Source organism: Coturnix japonica, chromosome 3 (assembly GCF_001577835.2).
Source record: "Coturnix japonica isolate 7356 chromosome 3, Coturnix japonica 2.1, whole genome shotgun sequence".
Taxonomy (NCBI): Eukaryota; Metazoa; Chordata; class Aves; order Galliformes; family Phasianidae; genus Coturnix; species Coturnix japonica.
This window is the reverse complement of record NC_029518.1, coordinates 78,070,037-78,086,170: the sequence shown is the minus strand read 5'-3', so window position 1 is coordinate 78,086,170 and position 16,134 is coordinate 78,070,037. Positions and strand designations below refer to the sequence as shown.

Below are 16,134 nucleotides of genomic sequence, written 5' to 3'. Positions count from 1 at the left end.
GCCTCAGATCAAAGGATAGCCAGATGGTTTTGAACATCTTTTTTTGAAGAAGTTAGTGAACTTTTCCTTCACAACTCCAGTCACTGTTCTAAGGCATCTGCCAATTTGCTATATTATATAAAGCATGCATCTTCTAAGAATCTATGGGACTAGGTGAAAACAGCATTTTAGTTTTGACTGTTTTACTTTAGATTTGATTTAGAAGAAAATGCCTGATGTTTTAATTAGTGTTTGTCTACTTTCTTTTACTTATTAAGTTCAGTGAGGTGATTTTTTGTTAAACTTGTTTCAGTCTTTTGGCATGTTGTATCATGTTTAGCATAACTTAATCATAATTGATCATCTTTTGTTTTATAGCGTTGCTGTGATTCTGATATGTAAACTCTTTTGTTTAACTTTGATCAGGTTTTCTTTCAATTTGTTTTGTTTTACATGTATTCTGTAATCATATGTGGCTTCCTTTGGATGTATGACTAAAGCAGGTTGTGGGAAGTTCATTGGTATCCCTGACAGCTAAACTCAGTGTTTTTCAACATAGAGCTTAACTGTGATTTACCTTGGGCCAGTTTTTCAATAAAATTGTCAATCATTAATTGGTAGCAGTTTGAGATATTGTTCAGTAACTCCCAAGACAGCATTACATAGTGGTGAGTGTATATCTGGGGAGTTTACTATACTGTATACTTAAGAATTGAGAATAATGCATGGTAATTGTGCTGTGATTTGCATTCAGTAGAATCTTATTGTGTAAATGTTTGTTTCAGGAATCTGGTGATGGGAAGAACTTGTCAGAATCCAGAGACTCAGATACTAAAAAAGGCCAACATGTTCCTGCTCGTAAAGCATTGCAAACTGCTGTAATTCCTCGGCGGTCTTCTGAAGAAAAAGGTGAAAAAATGAGTAAAGAGTCACTTAATGTGGTTGAAAAGTCCTCAAAGTCAGGTAATGACTTGGAAAAGTTCTCCATGCTGTAATTAACATTTACAGTGAAGGACAATGGCTTTCTATGTAGTATCAATTTTTAAATGTTTTGTTCCTGCAAGTGATTTTCATTTGAAATTTGAAAGGTAAAAGATATTCCCTCAGAATAAACATACCTGCATCTTCCACCTCCTTTCCAGGAAACAGTACTCTTTTAAGTTCATGGTGCAATGCAGTTCCTGTGATCTGGCATTGAAAGCTTAGCAGCAATGCTAGTGAGATTTTGTATGAGAACTGACTTTAAATCTTAAACTCAAACTTTGAATTCATGTCTAAAAAAAACCTGCTTTTCTGGTCTTTTGTCAATTCTGACATTGAAGAAACTTTTTTTTTTTCTTTTCCTTTCTGGAAGAAAAGAATTGAAAATGTCAAAATTAAATGTAAATCTGAACATAAGTATTTGATACTGAATGGCTTCCTTTATACTTCAGATACTGAACTGTTCAAGTTCTGAGTCACAAAATAGCTGACAGCCTTTCCAACTACATATTGCATGGGTGAAATGAGTCTTCAGCATCTGTGAAATCATTGAATTGTTCTAAAATATATGAACTGAATTAGGAGGTGACAAAAGGATATCTCACTGATGTGTTCAGAATTAACCTGAAGATTGCTTTTAAACTGTATGGCTAGGGCAATCAGCATAAAAATGGATAAGCTGTGAGTTTGTCTTTATCTTAACTGCTTTTTAGGATGCTTATAGTGGCATTGTTTATTGCTAATCTTGCTTACCATTTCCCTATTATGGGACTGTATTTTCAGATGGTTGAAATTTGTCCGAAATATTGCTTGCATGTGGAAACTTTCCTCTGACACTCTCAGACTTCATTTTATTTTTAAAAAGGTTTAGCTCATCATCCAATTCTGAGGAGAAGATGAGCAAATAAATGCATTATTAGAGCTGCTTTACCTAATAAGCCTAGCATATCAGATCACAGTGTAAAAGTATGACAACAGTTTCCAATCTTTACTGCCTTTCTAGTGAGGAAGGAGAATTTATAATCTTGGTAGGGCTGATTGTCACATTAATTACACAACTGATGTTCCAAATGCATATTCTGCCCCATGGAAAATAAAATCTGTTTTTTTTTTTCTAATTATTTGAAAAGGTAGTTTGCTTCTGATATTGAAGTGTTTTAAATTGCACTCAGTAGTTGAAAGAAATAATGAAGAAATGTTATTAGGGATATATGCATATGCTGAGACACAAGTAGTCAGTTGAAACTTTGCAAATTAAAATTTGAAGTGATTGTTGAAATGATTGTAATTTGGGTATGAGTGCATATTGTCTATATATATGTATATTTAATGATACAAGATGTATAATTATTATTATTTATAATACAGATGTTATATTGGCCATGTTTGAGACTGTCTGTTACCTGAACGGGCAGCTGAGATTCTCATGATTGGAGTAGTTTTGATGGCTGTCAGATTCAGGAATGCTAAGTTTAATGATAAAGTCCATTTTAAATTAATGTTGAATATGCTTGTGGTAAGTGCTTCCCAGTATGCTTTTTTCCTCAATGTAGCAAAGGAAAAATTAGGCTTAGTAGAATATCCCAAGTTGGCAAGGAACAACAAAGGTCATCAGATTCAGCTCCTGGCTCCATGTAGGACTATACAAAATCCAAACCCAGTGTGTGTGATCATTGTCCAAATACTCCTTGAGCTCCAGCAATTTGAGTCTGTGCCTGCTGCCCACCTCTCTCTGGTGCAGAACCACACCCCAGTGTGAGGTTGGCCTTTGGGCTGCCAGGGCTCACTACTGTCTCAGATGCAACTTGCTGTTGACCAAAATCCTCAGATCCTGAAAGTAAACAGGCAAAGAAAATGTTTGTTGTAGTGGCCATGCAGCTTATGGTTTTTAACTCTGTGTTTTCGTAGGTGTTCATGAGAAACAAGAAATAAAGAAAAAGAAAAATGAGAAAGGACCAATCAGTGCAAATGTGCCAGCTTCCAAACCTTCTGCTGATCAGATAAGACATAGTGTTAAGCAGTCTCTTAAGGAAATTCTGATGAAAAGGTATGAATATGTAATTGAATGAATATATTAATTTTTGTTTGCAATTATTTTCTTTCAGAAAGGGGGAAATAATATTTGGAAATGATTGGTAATGTTTGTATTTGCTTTTATGTTCTTTCACAGGCTGACAGACTCCAGTTTAAAGATTCCTGAGGAGAGAGCAGCAAAAGTTGCCACAAAGATTGAAAGAGAGCTGTTTTCTTATTTTCGGGACACTGACTCAAAATATAAGAACAAATACAGAAGTTTAATGTTCAATCTAAAAGATCCTAAAAATAACGTATGTATTACTTGTCTGTAATGGTTTGCCAAAATCCTTTATTTACTGCGTGTTAAAGGAACAGCCTTCTATGAGAATACATTATTAAACCTCTCACAGTTAATCTTGTTCATTATTATCGCTCTGCGTTTCTTTATCTCTTTGATGTTTTGTCCTCTTGTGCATACCCAGTCTTCTCTGTTTCTACAGTTTTGTGGTTTTATTTTCCCCTACCATTAATACTTCAAATCTTTGCTTTCAGTGTACATAATAGTCAGTTTTCAAAGTGTAGTGAATGTAGCTTGCCTTGTCAAAGTAGCCTTTACTACTGATGTGTATTTTTTTCTCATAATTTTCTTTTTTATTTGTTTCTGTCATGTAGCTTGTCTCATTGTAGTTTAGGCTTCCTATTAGCCCATTATTTGATATGACCTGTTTAGCTTCTTTCTTTTTTGTTTTTATCAGTTATTCTGATAATTTGTACTCTGTTCTGATCAGGTTTCTTTGTTCAGTCTCTCACTCTATAGTAATGATAACAGACTGTAAATTGTATGAACAGGCAAAGTTCTTTAACTGGCTTGCTTTCTTTGCTCATGCTGCCAAGTAATGTGAGTCCTTCTCCCTCCCACCTTTATACCCCTTGGAATTCTCTTAAGTCAATCAAGAAGCATAGATATCCTCTTTATTATTAGCTTCTTTTTATTGTGTCATACAGAGAATTTACAACTTTACAGAAAATTCTGTTAATGCTGCAGTGGGTGTAAACTTAGTTTCTATTTTTGCAACAACATTTAACCATACTGCTGGACATTAAGGCTGTGTACGTAGATGCAGACTAAACAGGGAACTCTAGAGTCTAGTACTGTTTCTGATACAGGGAATATTTTAAAACAATACATTATGTGTATGGGGACTATACTGAATGTTGTTCTTTGACTTTGTTTGCTGTTATGAGCTGTTTTTGTCTCCACAGCAATAGCTTTCTTTTTTCTTCTAGATACTGTTCAAAAAAGTACTGAAAGGAGAGGTTACTCCAGACCATCTAATAAAAATGAGCCCAGAAGAACTGGCCTCCAAAGAACTGGCTGCTTGGAGACAAAGAGAAAACAGACACGTGAGATTTGTCAACTTAATGTTGTTTAGTTGGCTGCCTAAGTGTGTGTTAATTTCTGTTTTCAGGTTAAGTGCATTTAGAAAGAACAGAATGCATGTCACTTAAATCAACAGCAACTGGTCAGGAGGACCTCCATAATTTATTGAGTATTCAAAGCCAAAGGGAGATGTTAGTACAGAAGTGAAAGAACTCTCATAAATTCCTGAAAGGGAGAAACGATGCAGCTTTCTTTATGTTCTTTTTTTGTGTCTCAAAAGGAAAGGCTTTTGTGTCTGTTCTTATTTCCAGCAAGATTTTAAAGCTCTAGTTGGAGCTTTGTAGAACAATTCTAACTAGGGTGAGAGATCTCTTAGAACAGGCCAGACAATAACCAGTGTTGTTTATAACTCACGTGTAAATGGCACATCTCATCTCACCCACCAAGAAGTCTGGAGCTGAAAATGTTATCTGTCAATCTGAAAACCATTTAAAAAAATAAATAATAATGCAAAGTATAGGAAGTTTATTAGGTTATTTTAAGCATTACTTTCTTGGAAATAGAAAGTCATGATATATTTATAGCTGTGTTGGTAGTTGAAAAAGAGAAGCAGGAATAGTAAGAGCTGTGTTACTACTTTTATACAAGATACCTTTTTATTGAATAGTACCCAATAACTGACAAATGTTTTCCTTTTTTCAGTGCAGCAAAGCAGCAGTCCTGATGAGAATTAGCCTATGTGTTACTGGAAGAATACATATATATACATACATACATATTTTTGAGGAAGAGCATTAGGTTTATGTACTCAAGCTCTTGAAAAATTACATAAATCTAGGTGTTTTTATGTCCAGCATTATCCCCTACTTACTGCTATCATTATGGAAGAGTTAATAATTCTTTCTTTACGAAAATGTGCATTAGTTGTATTTAAATTTAGTGTTGAAGGTTACTTTACAGTTTCCTCATTCTTGTATTTTAAGTGAAGTTAGATGAGCTGCTTGTGTTTTGCTTTGAAGAAACTGCTTCACATTTTCAAAATAAGAATATACTCTTTTATTCCCAGAGAGTTCCTTGATTACAATCCTTATTTTCTGTTTTACATGTGCTGATTTCCAAGTTTTATTATGTGGAAGCAAATAAATATAATCACTTGTTTTTACAGACTATTGAAATGATTGAGAAAGAACAGAGGGAAGTTGAAAGAAGACCTATCACAAAAATTACTCACAAAGGCGAAATTGAAATTGAAAGTGAAACACCAATGAAAGAACAAGAAGTTATGGAAATTCAGGTAGGAAAGAGACGAGCATATTTGGTTCATAGATAACATGATCTGTGATTGTGTGTTAGTTCTGTTTGAAGTTTAATTCTTTTTTCATCCTGATTGACTCAGACTTACAGACTTGGTGGCTTTTTTTTTTTTTTTTTTGATGAATTGATGAATACAGCAGAAAATACTATAGAATACATATGTATAATAAATCTTATGTAGAATATATTTGGGAATACCTATTCGCTATTTTAATGAATTTATATAGTTTTTGTCATAGCCTTTTCAGTTACATAGACTTTAGAGCCTCGAGGCTATAGGCTTGAAGGGAAAATTTTATCATAGAATCATAGAATGGCCTGGGTTGAAAAGGACCGCAACGATCATCTAGTTTCAGCCCCCCTGCTATGTGCAGGGTCGCCAACCACCAGACCGGGCTATCCAGAGCCACATCCAGCCTGGTCTTGAATGTCTCCAGGGCAACCTGTTCCAGTGCATCACCACCCTCTGAGTGAAAAACTTCCTCCTAATATCTAACCTAAACTTCCCCTGTCTCAGGTTAAAGCCATTCCCCCTTATCCCTTCTTGTAAACAGCTGTTATGTCTGAAGGGAAGAAAATACTATAAATAAATAGAAGCAGTACAAATAGTAATATTAGGAATATTAACAGAAGAAAAAATCTGCTATCTTTTGACTTTCCTTAGGAACCTAACATGATGAAGTTGCATGAGAAGTCAGAGGAAGCTGAGAAAGATAAGGAAGGAAATGAATCTGCATCTCCAGACACCACAAGTCAACACAAAAATCATCTCTTTGATCTTAACTGCAAAATCTGCATAGGTGACAAGAACATAAATATTTTTATTCTCAGTCTGCAGACAAGGATGTGGTAGCAGAGTTTTACTTAGTTTATAAGAGGGACAATTTTAAAATGATAGACTGTTGGCATAATGCTGCCTTCTATTTGTAAAATGGAGACAGATAAATGAACCCTTTTAATGAATGCATGTGCTGTATTTATCCTATTGCACTACAATTGCAATAATGTATTTTTGGTTCATCTTCCATGTCTTTCGAGGAAGTTCTCTTAGTTGTTTTTTTTTTTAAACTAAAAATCGAAACATTCAAAACATCGTAATTCATGTCTACAGGTCGAATGGCACCACCTACTGATGATGATCCTTCTGCAAAAAAAGTGAAAGTGTCTGTTGGTGTTGCACGGAAGCAATCAGACAATGAAGCAGAAAGCATTGCAGATGCGCTTTCTTCAACATCCTCTATTTTAGCTTCAGAATTACTGGAAGATGATAAGCAAGACTCATCAAAATCCTCCCTCCCAACTCTTCCAAAGTAATATATACTTAAGAAAAGTATTTTTAAGTGAAACACGTTACTCCTCTTGTTTAGCTATTATGACTAATATTAGGGTTTTTTTTTATAGCATTTCATATAGTGGAGGCGGTACACCTCTTCTCTTAGGAATGGGGCTAATCCGTTGATGCTATGCATTTGTATAAATAATGCTACATGTGTAGTGATTACAAACCTCTAATTCTCATATTTCCTTTCAGGGAAAATAAATTGCTTTACATGCCTCAAAAGAAGTAGGTTTATATTAAAAAGGTCAGAATGTAGATTTCATATTGTGTTGTGCTATTAAGAAACATAACAGTGCTGCAACTGAAGGTGTGTATATGCTTGTATGGAGATATATATACATAATGTTAGGGAATTTGAGTTTGCTGTGAGCAAACCATGATGGATCAGGCTAGCTTCAAATGTCAGAAATTAATTTCCTAATTAGATGACTTTTCTGATGTTTGTCTCTTACACTACTTTCTTAGTTATTATCCTTATGTATTGCAACAGCTAGCCCTTTAAAGTTTTGCCACCAGTTAACTTGAGCATGTAGTACTATAGGTCTGATGCCTTGCAGTTAGCGCTGGTGTTCATATTCTTTTCAGGCTCAAGGGACTAGAGGTCTTCTCAGGGGTGAGAAAGAAGGTGGAGCTGAAGTGATGCAGTCCTTCTTACTGATTTTTCCATTGCTCATTCCTGGTGCTTAATGCTTTCTGTATTATCTCCAAAACGAAAGAGAGGAGGATGTAGAAATCTCATTTGTTATCAACATAGTGTATTAGAAGTTGCTTTGTATGGGTGATAATGTTGGAATTTGGAAGAGGTATTGACAGAGCTTGTGGAAGTGATGCCTGTGTGAGAGCAGCTAGCTGGCCAAGCAATGGGTCTATAGGTGGTGGACAGCATTGCAAGTAGAAGTAGGAATACGGAAAGCAGGGTGAAGACAGGCCAGCAGTTTGCATGCCGTCTTTTCCCTCTTTCCACATTGCAGGGCGAAGATAGATCTTAATGGGTCTTCAGCACTGTACATGTTTCTCTGTCCTCTTTGGTACCATTTTTTAGTTCTTGGAAAAAATAATTTCTGCAGGCTCCAAAAATACAATACTGAGCTAATATGCTGTTTATTCAATGGCTCTTCATGTGAGAAAAGCCATTGAATAAATGTCATCTTCTGCTACCCTGGAAGTTACGGAATTATATGCTTATCTGCCTGTCTGTTTTCTTGCACTCTCAGGTATTCTTAACTGAAAATTAAATTTCTTAATGATCAGTAGCTTCTTTTGTGAAGAAAGGTGATTATTTACATGTCATACTCTAAACAAAGTGTTTTTTGTCTTATTTATTTATTTATTTTTTAAAGATCGGAAACACCCGGTACTGTAGAATGTGAAAGTCTGTTTCTGGCGCGCCTGAATTTCATCTGGAAGGGTTTCATCAACATGCCTTCCGTGGCAAAGTTTGTTATCAAGGCTTATCCAGTTTCTGGCTCTTTTGAGTATTTAACAGAGGTACTTACATTTATTGCAAAGAATGGACAGTTCTTTTTTGAACTTTAGTGACTTGTTTACCATTTATGCTAATGATAGTGTAATGATGAAAGACAGTGAAGTGTGATCATTATACTGAACACTGTGCTTGCAGGAGGGAAGAATGTGGGCAGAGTTTATAAGTAAAATATTTTTCAGTTTGCCCTACGTGGTCCCATGGTTAAGCAGGATTCAAGTACTTCTATTTCTTTTAAGGCTTTTCTCTCATCTTTCTTGAGGATGAATAGTAGTTTCTATAGAGATAATTTTGCAAATATTGAACTGTTTATAGTTTGCTTTGGAACATCATCGGTGTTACAAACTAACATGAAAGTTAGGACAAAATTTATTACTGAAGTAATCACCTCAGTGGAATCCATTTTTTGAGTTACAGGTGAGAAAATGAAAACTTCCCTTTGAACTGAAGGTATTAAACAAGTCAGCATCAGTTTTTGTAAGAAAGTGTCTGTTGGAGATTTCTGTTGACATTATGAGAAGTCTTTTTTTCTACAGTAAAAATGTTTATAACAGGATTCATATTTTTTTCTAATCTGATGGCAATTACAGTCCTTGTAAGGCTAAATTAACCTTAAAAATGTTTATTTAGTATTCTGTTCAGGCACTGAGAGGCAGGAAAAGGATACGACTACTTGTAACAGTTGTCACTGCAGCATAAAATAAAGATCAAAGAGCATGTAAGGCTCAGTATTACTTCTCGCCAGAGACACAGGATGTGTCAGCCTTCTAATTAAATAGTGTTAGGTCTTCTATTAATGTGCTTATTTTTATTTTGCTGTAAATCTTCAGTCAGTTGCAGATCACATAGTACCTCTTGGTGTTAAAGGACTGTTTTAAAAATAGAGTGTAATTAGTATAATTCTTCTGCTTTATTTCAAAACAACTGATTTTCCTAAGTTGTTCTGAAGTTATTCTTGACATCTTTTTATATCACTAGCAAAGAGTGAGCTCAATTAGTGCATGAGAACAATTTTTCTTTTGTGTACGTAAGTGTGTAGGTTATATATTTTCTCATTATTCAAATTCTAAAACCTTATTATATTCCTCTATACATGTGTGACTCTCAGAACAGCTAAATCTTTAAAGAAACTTGAGTTTTTCTGGAGTGGAGTTTGATTTTGTTAATGCAATGAATTGTTATGGAGGAAAGTGTAGAAGAACAGCTTTGAGTGATAACTAGATTATTATTAATCATTGATTTTGAACTGAAAATCCGAATAGAAATACCCAACATCTAAATTTAGTTAATCTTCTAAATTATTTTTTCTACTGTTGTAACTTCTACTGACTTTTAAAATTAGTATTTAAGAACTATAATAATTAAGTATATTTTGAATATATGAAATAGATGCATTTGATTCAGATTTCTGTTTTCCTTTTTATAGGATTTACCTGATAGTATTCAGGTAGGTGGCAGGATATCTCCTCACACTGTCTGGGAGTATGTAGAAAAAATCAAAGCCTCAGGGACCAAGGTAAGAAATTTTACATACTGTGGGCTTGCTGTTTAGCATACATTCTGTTTACCCTAATTATCTTATTTTCCTGGAACACTTGCAAAATATGTGACAATTCAAGGATAACTACTACTTATGTTAAATATGATGGCTGGCAGCTTGTGGCATTTATTTTCTATCTAACCTTAACCTTCTGTTCACTGTTTGAGAGCACGTGTGTTTGTTGGAGAGATATGCATATTTGAAAACAGCTTGACATGTCTCAAGTACTGCTTTCTAGTTCCTGTAGAGTATGTAAATCCATCTTGGTGGCCCAAGGTGGACTTGTACTGCAGTGTGCAAATTATCTTTATGTTGAGGAGTCCCAAACACTGCTTTCTCACAAGTACTGAATAGAAGGGGATACTTTTTTCCATTGATCTGCTGGCTGCTGTTGTTCTGACACCAAGGATGCAGTTGGCCTTATTTAAAGCACAGGTGCATTACTGGTTTATATTCAGTGAGCCCACCAGGACCTGCACATCCTTGTATGACAAAGCGCTTTCTAGCCAGTTAACATTGTAGACTGCCCTGGTTTCTGGAAATATTCCATATGGAGGTGCAGGATTTCTTCATTTACTTTGGATGAGGTTCTGGTCAGCCCCTTGGAAGAGCAGCTTGCTCTTCTGCATATCAACCCATGTCCTAACTGGTGTCATCTCAGTTTTGCAGAGAGTCTCCTGTTCTTTCATAAATTGATTAAACCTTTTAACAGGATCAGCCCCAGCATCAACTGCTGAACTGGGCTTTGGATGTTATTCTGGGATCTGGATACTCATTTTCCTTTAGTATTAGATATTATCTCAGATACAGTAGACTCTACAATGTAAATTTTCCTAATAGTGTTATGGGTAGGAAGGGGAATAATCTAGGGAAGCATGCCAGCTTCCAAGTAAACTTCTTATTTACTAGGCTGATTAAAGGTTGACTTTTTGTCATGAGTTCTAAAGCATTTTTTTAAACTACTGAATTTTTTTTATTTATCTTTTCCATTTTCCTTACTTCTGACACGGTTTCTGCTCATTCTGTTTTCTCTGCATTTTTGGGAGGCACTTTCTTGTCTTTGAACCTATGCTTTTAAATAAAGAACAGTAACTAAAACATGTCTGATCTTTTATTTCTCTTTTTGTAAACAGGAAATCTGCGTAGTTCGCTTTACCCCTGTAACTGAAGAGGATCAGATATCCTATGCTTTGTTATTTGCCTATTTCAGCAGTAGAAAACGTTATGGTGTAGCTGCCAATAACATGAAGCAAGTCAAAGATTTGTATCTCATCCCGTTAGGTTCCTCAGATAAAGTCCCACATCATCTCGTGCCTTTTGATGGGCCTGGTAAGTACAGCATGGGATTTGGAGCTTTATTACCGTAGCACTTCATATATATGCTTACAACAGTAGTGGGATTTAAATTTTAAAAGGCAATTAATGATGTTATAGAAAATAAGTAATTCTGTTCAAACAAGTCGTGATTTTTCCATAGTGTTTTATTTGCTTCCTTGGGAAGACATTAATTTTCAATTCTAAGATTATTCTGATTTTTTAGACTATCATTGAAAGCATTACTTTGAGTCATTTTATTTCACGTTTTAGTACTTAATTACTTTAACCTAGGTTTCTTTGTGTTTACAATCTCAGAAAATTCACTGGTGCAAGTGACCTATAATAGTAATCTCACTGAGTTCCAAATTGATACTCCTAACTTTAAAACAGTATTTTTCATTACTTGAAATCTATTAACTTTTCCATAAGTGACTCCCAGCTGCTGTATAAGTCTTATTTATTGTGTCAATTTATTTTGGTTATTTTTTAAAAAAAAAAAAAAAAAAAAAAAAAAAAAAAAAAAAAAAAGAATTATTTCATTTTATATGGGATGGAAACTAAGACAGGATTAGCTATAACTCCTAATTCTCTTTGCGAGAGCCTAGTTTAGACAGAACAAAATGCATAGTGAAGAGAGAGATAGTAGTATATCTTGAAACACAGTGCCTACCTGCAATGATGAAAGCACTTTAGAAAGTCACTCATGGATAAACCTTCGAAGAAATCTGTCTAACTCAGTTTGATTATGGGACTTGTTGGTGCCAGTGTTTTATTAACATTATTTTTCCTCTTGTGTTTCGCCATCACTGTAAAGAGCAACTCTTAGATTAACATGATGTTTAACTTTTAAAACTAAGTACCCTATATAACAGTCTTGTATTTCGTATTTGGATGTTCTAGGAGGTATGATGGAAAACTCAAATGTCTTAAGATGAAGAATTTCTATAGCACATTATAAGCGCATGTGGTTTATTTCTGTTAAAACTGATTAACCAAAGCACAAGTAGTTAATATATTGCTTTTACAATTCTGTGCAGGGATTGAAATTCATCGACCAAATTTATTACTGGGATTAATAATTCGCCAGAAAATGAAGAGACAGATTTCTGCTGTTACAAGTGTTACTAGTAGTTTTGTGGATGAAGTTTCTGAAAGTACCTTGAGTAGTGCGCCACCAGAAAAGAAAAGCAAGCCAAGCAAACCTGAAGTCTCTCATAATGAATTGGCACTAGAAGAAGAAGAGGAAAATGATTTTTTTAATTCTTTCACAACTGTGCTGCACAAGCAGAGAAATAAACCTCAGCAATCCAATATAGAAGATGTTCCCACAGCTATTGAACCGTTGGTGGAAAGTACCAAGCATGAACCACCAAAGCCTCTCCGATTTCTTCCTGGTGTTCTAGTTGGGTGGGAGAATCAGCCTTCTACTTTGGAGCTAGCAAATAAACCATTGCCAGTGGATGACATTCTTCAAAGCCTTTTGGGTACGACAGGGCAGGTATGTGAACAAAGTAAACCAGAAGCAAGTTCTGGTGAAGACATACCCTTATTAAATGAACAAGCAACCTTAAAAGAAGAAAACATGGAAGTTGATGAAGTAACTGCTGAAGTTAGTGAAACAAAGGCTAGCTCAGATGATACACAAGAGTTCACTAGTTCTACTCTTGTACCTGCAGATGCAGCACTTGTAGGGTCTTCAAGTTCTACAAGAAATTCTGGAACTTTAGGACTTAGTCTTAAGGGAAAACCTCCCGATGTCACCACTGAAGCATTTATAGCAAATTTATCTGCTCAGTCACAGAATAAAGAAACTGAAGAAAGTAAAGAAAATGATTCAAACCTGCAGACACCTGACAAGGATAATGTCACACAGGAAATTAGAAGGACCACAAATTCCAGCTTTTCTTCATCAAATGCAGGGAAAAGCAATGAGAACAACACTAATGTAAGCTCTGCTGAAGGTACTTCTGGTAATACCTCTAAATCACCACCATTTATTAATCTTAAAAGAGACCCCCGACAGGCAGCTGGACGAAACCAGCAGACCAGCGCTTCAGAAAACAAAGATGGGGATGTTAGTAAAAATGAAGACCAACAAGTTGTTTCAGGAAATGATCAAGTGGAACCAGAGAATAAACAATCTGCTGGTGAAATAGGCTTAAACCTGTATCCAAGTGATGCACAAACGGATGAGATGCAGTGTAGTTCTGCAGCAACAAAAGCAGATAACGTGTGTGCATCTCAAGCAGAAGATACCAAACAGTCACAAGAAGATGCAATGCAAAACATCGAGGCTCTGAACTCGTTTAGAAGAGGACCAGCAGCAACTTCATCTCATTTTGAAACAGAAAATTCTTGTTCTGAATTTATTTCCAAAGTTCCAAGCCCTGTAACAAGTGGCAGCTTCTCATCTGTTAGACTTCCACAACAGAATTTTCAGCATCCTAAATCTAATCCACCTGGATTTCAGTTTCAAGCTCCCACACCTCCTAACTTCCCTCCACAAAATAGTCCTATGTTTGGATTCCCTCCTCATTTACCACCTCAACATCTTCCTCCTCCAGGCTTTGGCTTTCCTCAAAATCCAATGGTGCCATGGCCACCTGTAGATCATTTATCTGGTCAGCCACCACCCTATGCTGGACCCGTTGCACAAGGGCTACCAGTGGCTCAAAAGCAGTCAAGATTTCTGGGGCCAGAAAATTTTTTTCAGAGTAAAGACTGTAGGAGACCAGAAAGGCGCCATAGTGATCCTTGGGGCAGACAAGAGCAGCATTTGGAGAGAGGGTTCAGTAGAGGAAAAAATGACCAACAAAGACAAAGATTTTACAGTGACTCTCACCACCAAAAGAAAGAAAGACATGAAAAAGAGTGGAACAATGAAAAATACTGGGAACAAGATTCTGAAAGAAATAGACGCAGAGACAGAAACCAGGAAAAGGAGAGAGAGAGGAAGAGTAGAGAGGAAGGACATAGAGACAAAGAAAGGTTGCGACTTCCTCACAGTGACAGGGGTGCTGATGGAAAAAGCCCCAGAGAGACTAGAAATCCAGAAAAAAAGACAGAGAAGCCCAAAGCTGAAGAGCAGGCTCAAGAAAAAGATAAGGAGAGGGAGAAAAGTAAAGAGAAGCATAGAGAACGAGAAAGTGAAAAGAGCAGAGACAGACATAGGGACCACAGTGACAGATCTAAAAGCAAAAGGTAAAAAGATGCAGGCAGTCTTTTTAAAGTCCTATTTAAGTAAACTGTTTGAGTTATGTCATAAAACTTTATATTAAAAAAAAAACAACAACCAACCAACAGCCTGCTAGGATTGTGCCATCTTTTTTATTCAGTCTTGGTGTTTTGCAGAAACAAGTCTGTGTTTTGGTACCACTCAGTGTACCAATACTCATCCTTTCCTTCATTATACCAACTATCGCTAGAAGTAGGAGTTTAATATTTTTTAAAATTTTACATTGCTGTATATTCAAAATTTTAAAGATTTCTTTTATTAATATGCAATAAAGGCTTAGAAATTTTCTTAGCTGATGAAGCTGGCTTTAGTCATGTCTGCAGTATAGTTGCTGCCTTTGGTAATTTGTGCTCTCTCCTGTTTTAAGATGCTCAGATAATTCTAAAGATTACTTTAATACAATAACCTTCTTTGTAAATTGCACTGTTTTTAAGGACTCCAGCAAAACCTCAGAATCCACACATGCTACAACAAAACATGACATGTTTGATGGTGTGAAGAGTTTTTTAAATTATTCAGTAGTACAATAAAGTAATTCAAGTGTATTTCATTGTTTTTTCAAGTATTTCCTAAGCATCTAAAGCAGTCTGTGACCAGAAATTGGAAGGCTGAGCTGCTCAAATGTTATTGCTTTAAACTGCACTTGTTTTAATGAGAAAGCATTTTTAACCTAAGTTCTTGGAAATATGTTTTGTAGTAGTTGATTCATTTTTCCCACCATTTTCCATGCTTCAAAAACTTGAATACCTGAGCTTGTACATTACTTTGTGTTTTGCTATCCTTTTTACTGTAAAATGTAAATATTTTAAGGGATATTTTGATTCTAAAATGATAAAACTTTCTCACATAATGTGTGTGTTTGATTTCATAGGTTTGAAACTGTAGGCTGAAAGAATCTAGCAGGCTAAGTTGTAGAATGCTGCATCTGTTTTACATTTCATGGCTACGCTGTTCTGAGTTGTGGGGGAGCAAAGAGAGGGAACGAAGGTAGGAGGATGTTTGTCGCATTGGGACTTTGCAGTGAATTGATTCCTAATAATGACAGCCATCTAGTGCAAAACAAAAAGCCAACAAAGAAAACCAGAAGCTAAGCTGAATCCTCCTGCCCTTACCCTTCCCCAAATACACCAATCATTTTGCTGAGTCTGTTAGAAACAAACATTCCAGTATGTAAACCAAAAATGAGGTTTATTGTTATATTTTTCAGTATTCTGTTTTGCTGTTGTTTTTTTTGTTTGTTTTGTTTGTTTTTGTTTTTTTGTTTTTTTTTTTACTTTGAGGACATTACCTTCTCTATGGACATAGCATTTTGCACTTTGCTGTAGAAAAACCTCTTCTTTCTGAGAAGATCTTTCAAATTTAACACCACACTAATAATTGCTAAGTTTAATGTATTTTAAAGTAAAATTTCCTTTCAATATCTCACAATTAAGTACCTTCACAGTCAAATTGACTAAAATAAAAACCTTGCACCAAATAAATGAAGGGGTGGCAGACTTTTATTCAGTAAATGTTTCTCAGCCTCATAGTTGAGAAGATTCTTAAGCAA

General features: G+C 35.5%; 1 protein-coding gene across 9 annotated transcripts in view; it reads left to right on the top strand.

Moving 5' to 3' along the window:
- The window catches only part of PHF3 (PHD finger protein 3), a 44,396-nt gene extending 28,330 nt beyond the window's left edge, over window positions 1-16,066 (top strand). For all 9 annotated transcript variants that reach the window (XM_015859156.1, XM_015859153.1, XM_015859157.2 and 6 more), the window contains 11 exons: window positions 765-942; window positions 2,869-3,007; window positions 3,131-3,287; window positions 4,264-4,380; window positions 5,523-5,651; window positions 6,336-6,471; window positions 6,783-6,981; window positions 8,351-8,498; window positions 9,920-10,009; window positions 11,167-11,362; window positions 12,388-16,066. In XM_015859156.1, coding sequence (XP_015714642.1) covers window positions 765-942; window positions 2,869-3,007; window positions 3,131-3,287; window positions 4,264-4,380; window positions 5,523-5,651; window positions 6,336-6,471; window positions 6,783-6,981; window positions 8,351-8,498; window positions 9,920-10,009; window positions 11,167-11,362; window positions 12,388-14,555 — 3,657 coding nt within the window. In that variant the 3' untranslated portion in view covers window positions 14,556-16,066. The remainder of the gene's footprint in view (window positions 1-764; window positions 943-2,868; window positions 3,008-3,130; window positions 3,288-4,263; window positions 4,381-5,522; window positions 5,652-6,335; window positions 6,472-6,782; window positions 6,982-8,350; window positions 8,499-9,919; window positions 10,010-11,166; window positions 11,363-12,387) is intronic.
- Window positions 16,067-16,134: the final 68 nt, after the last annotated feature.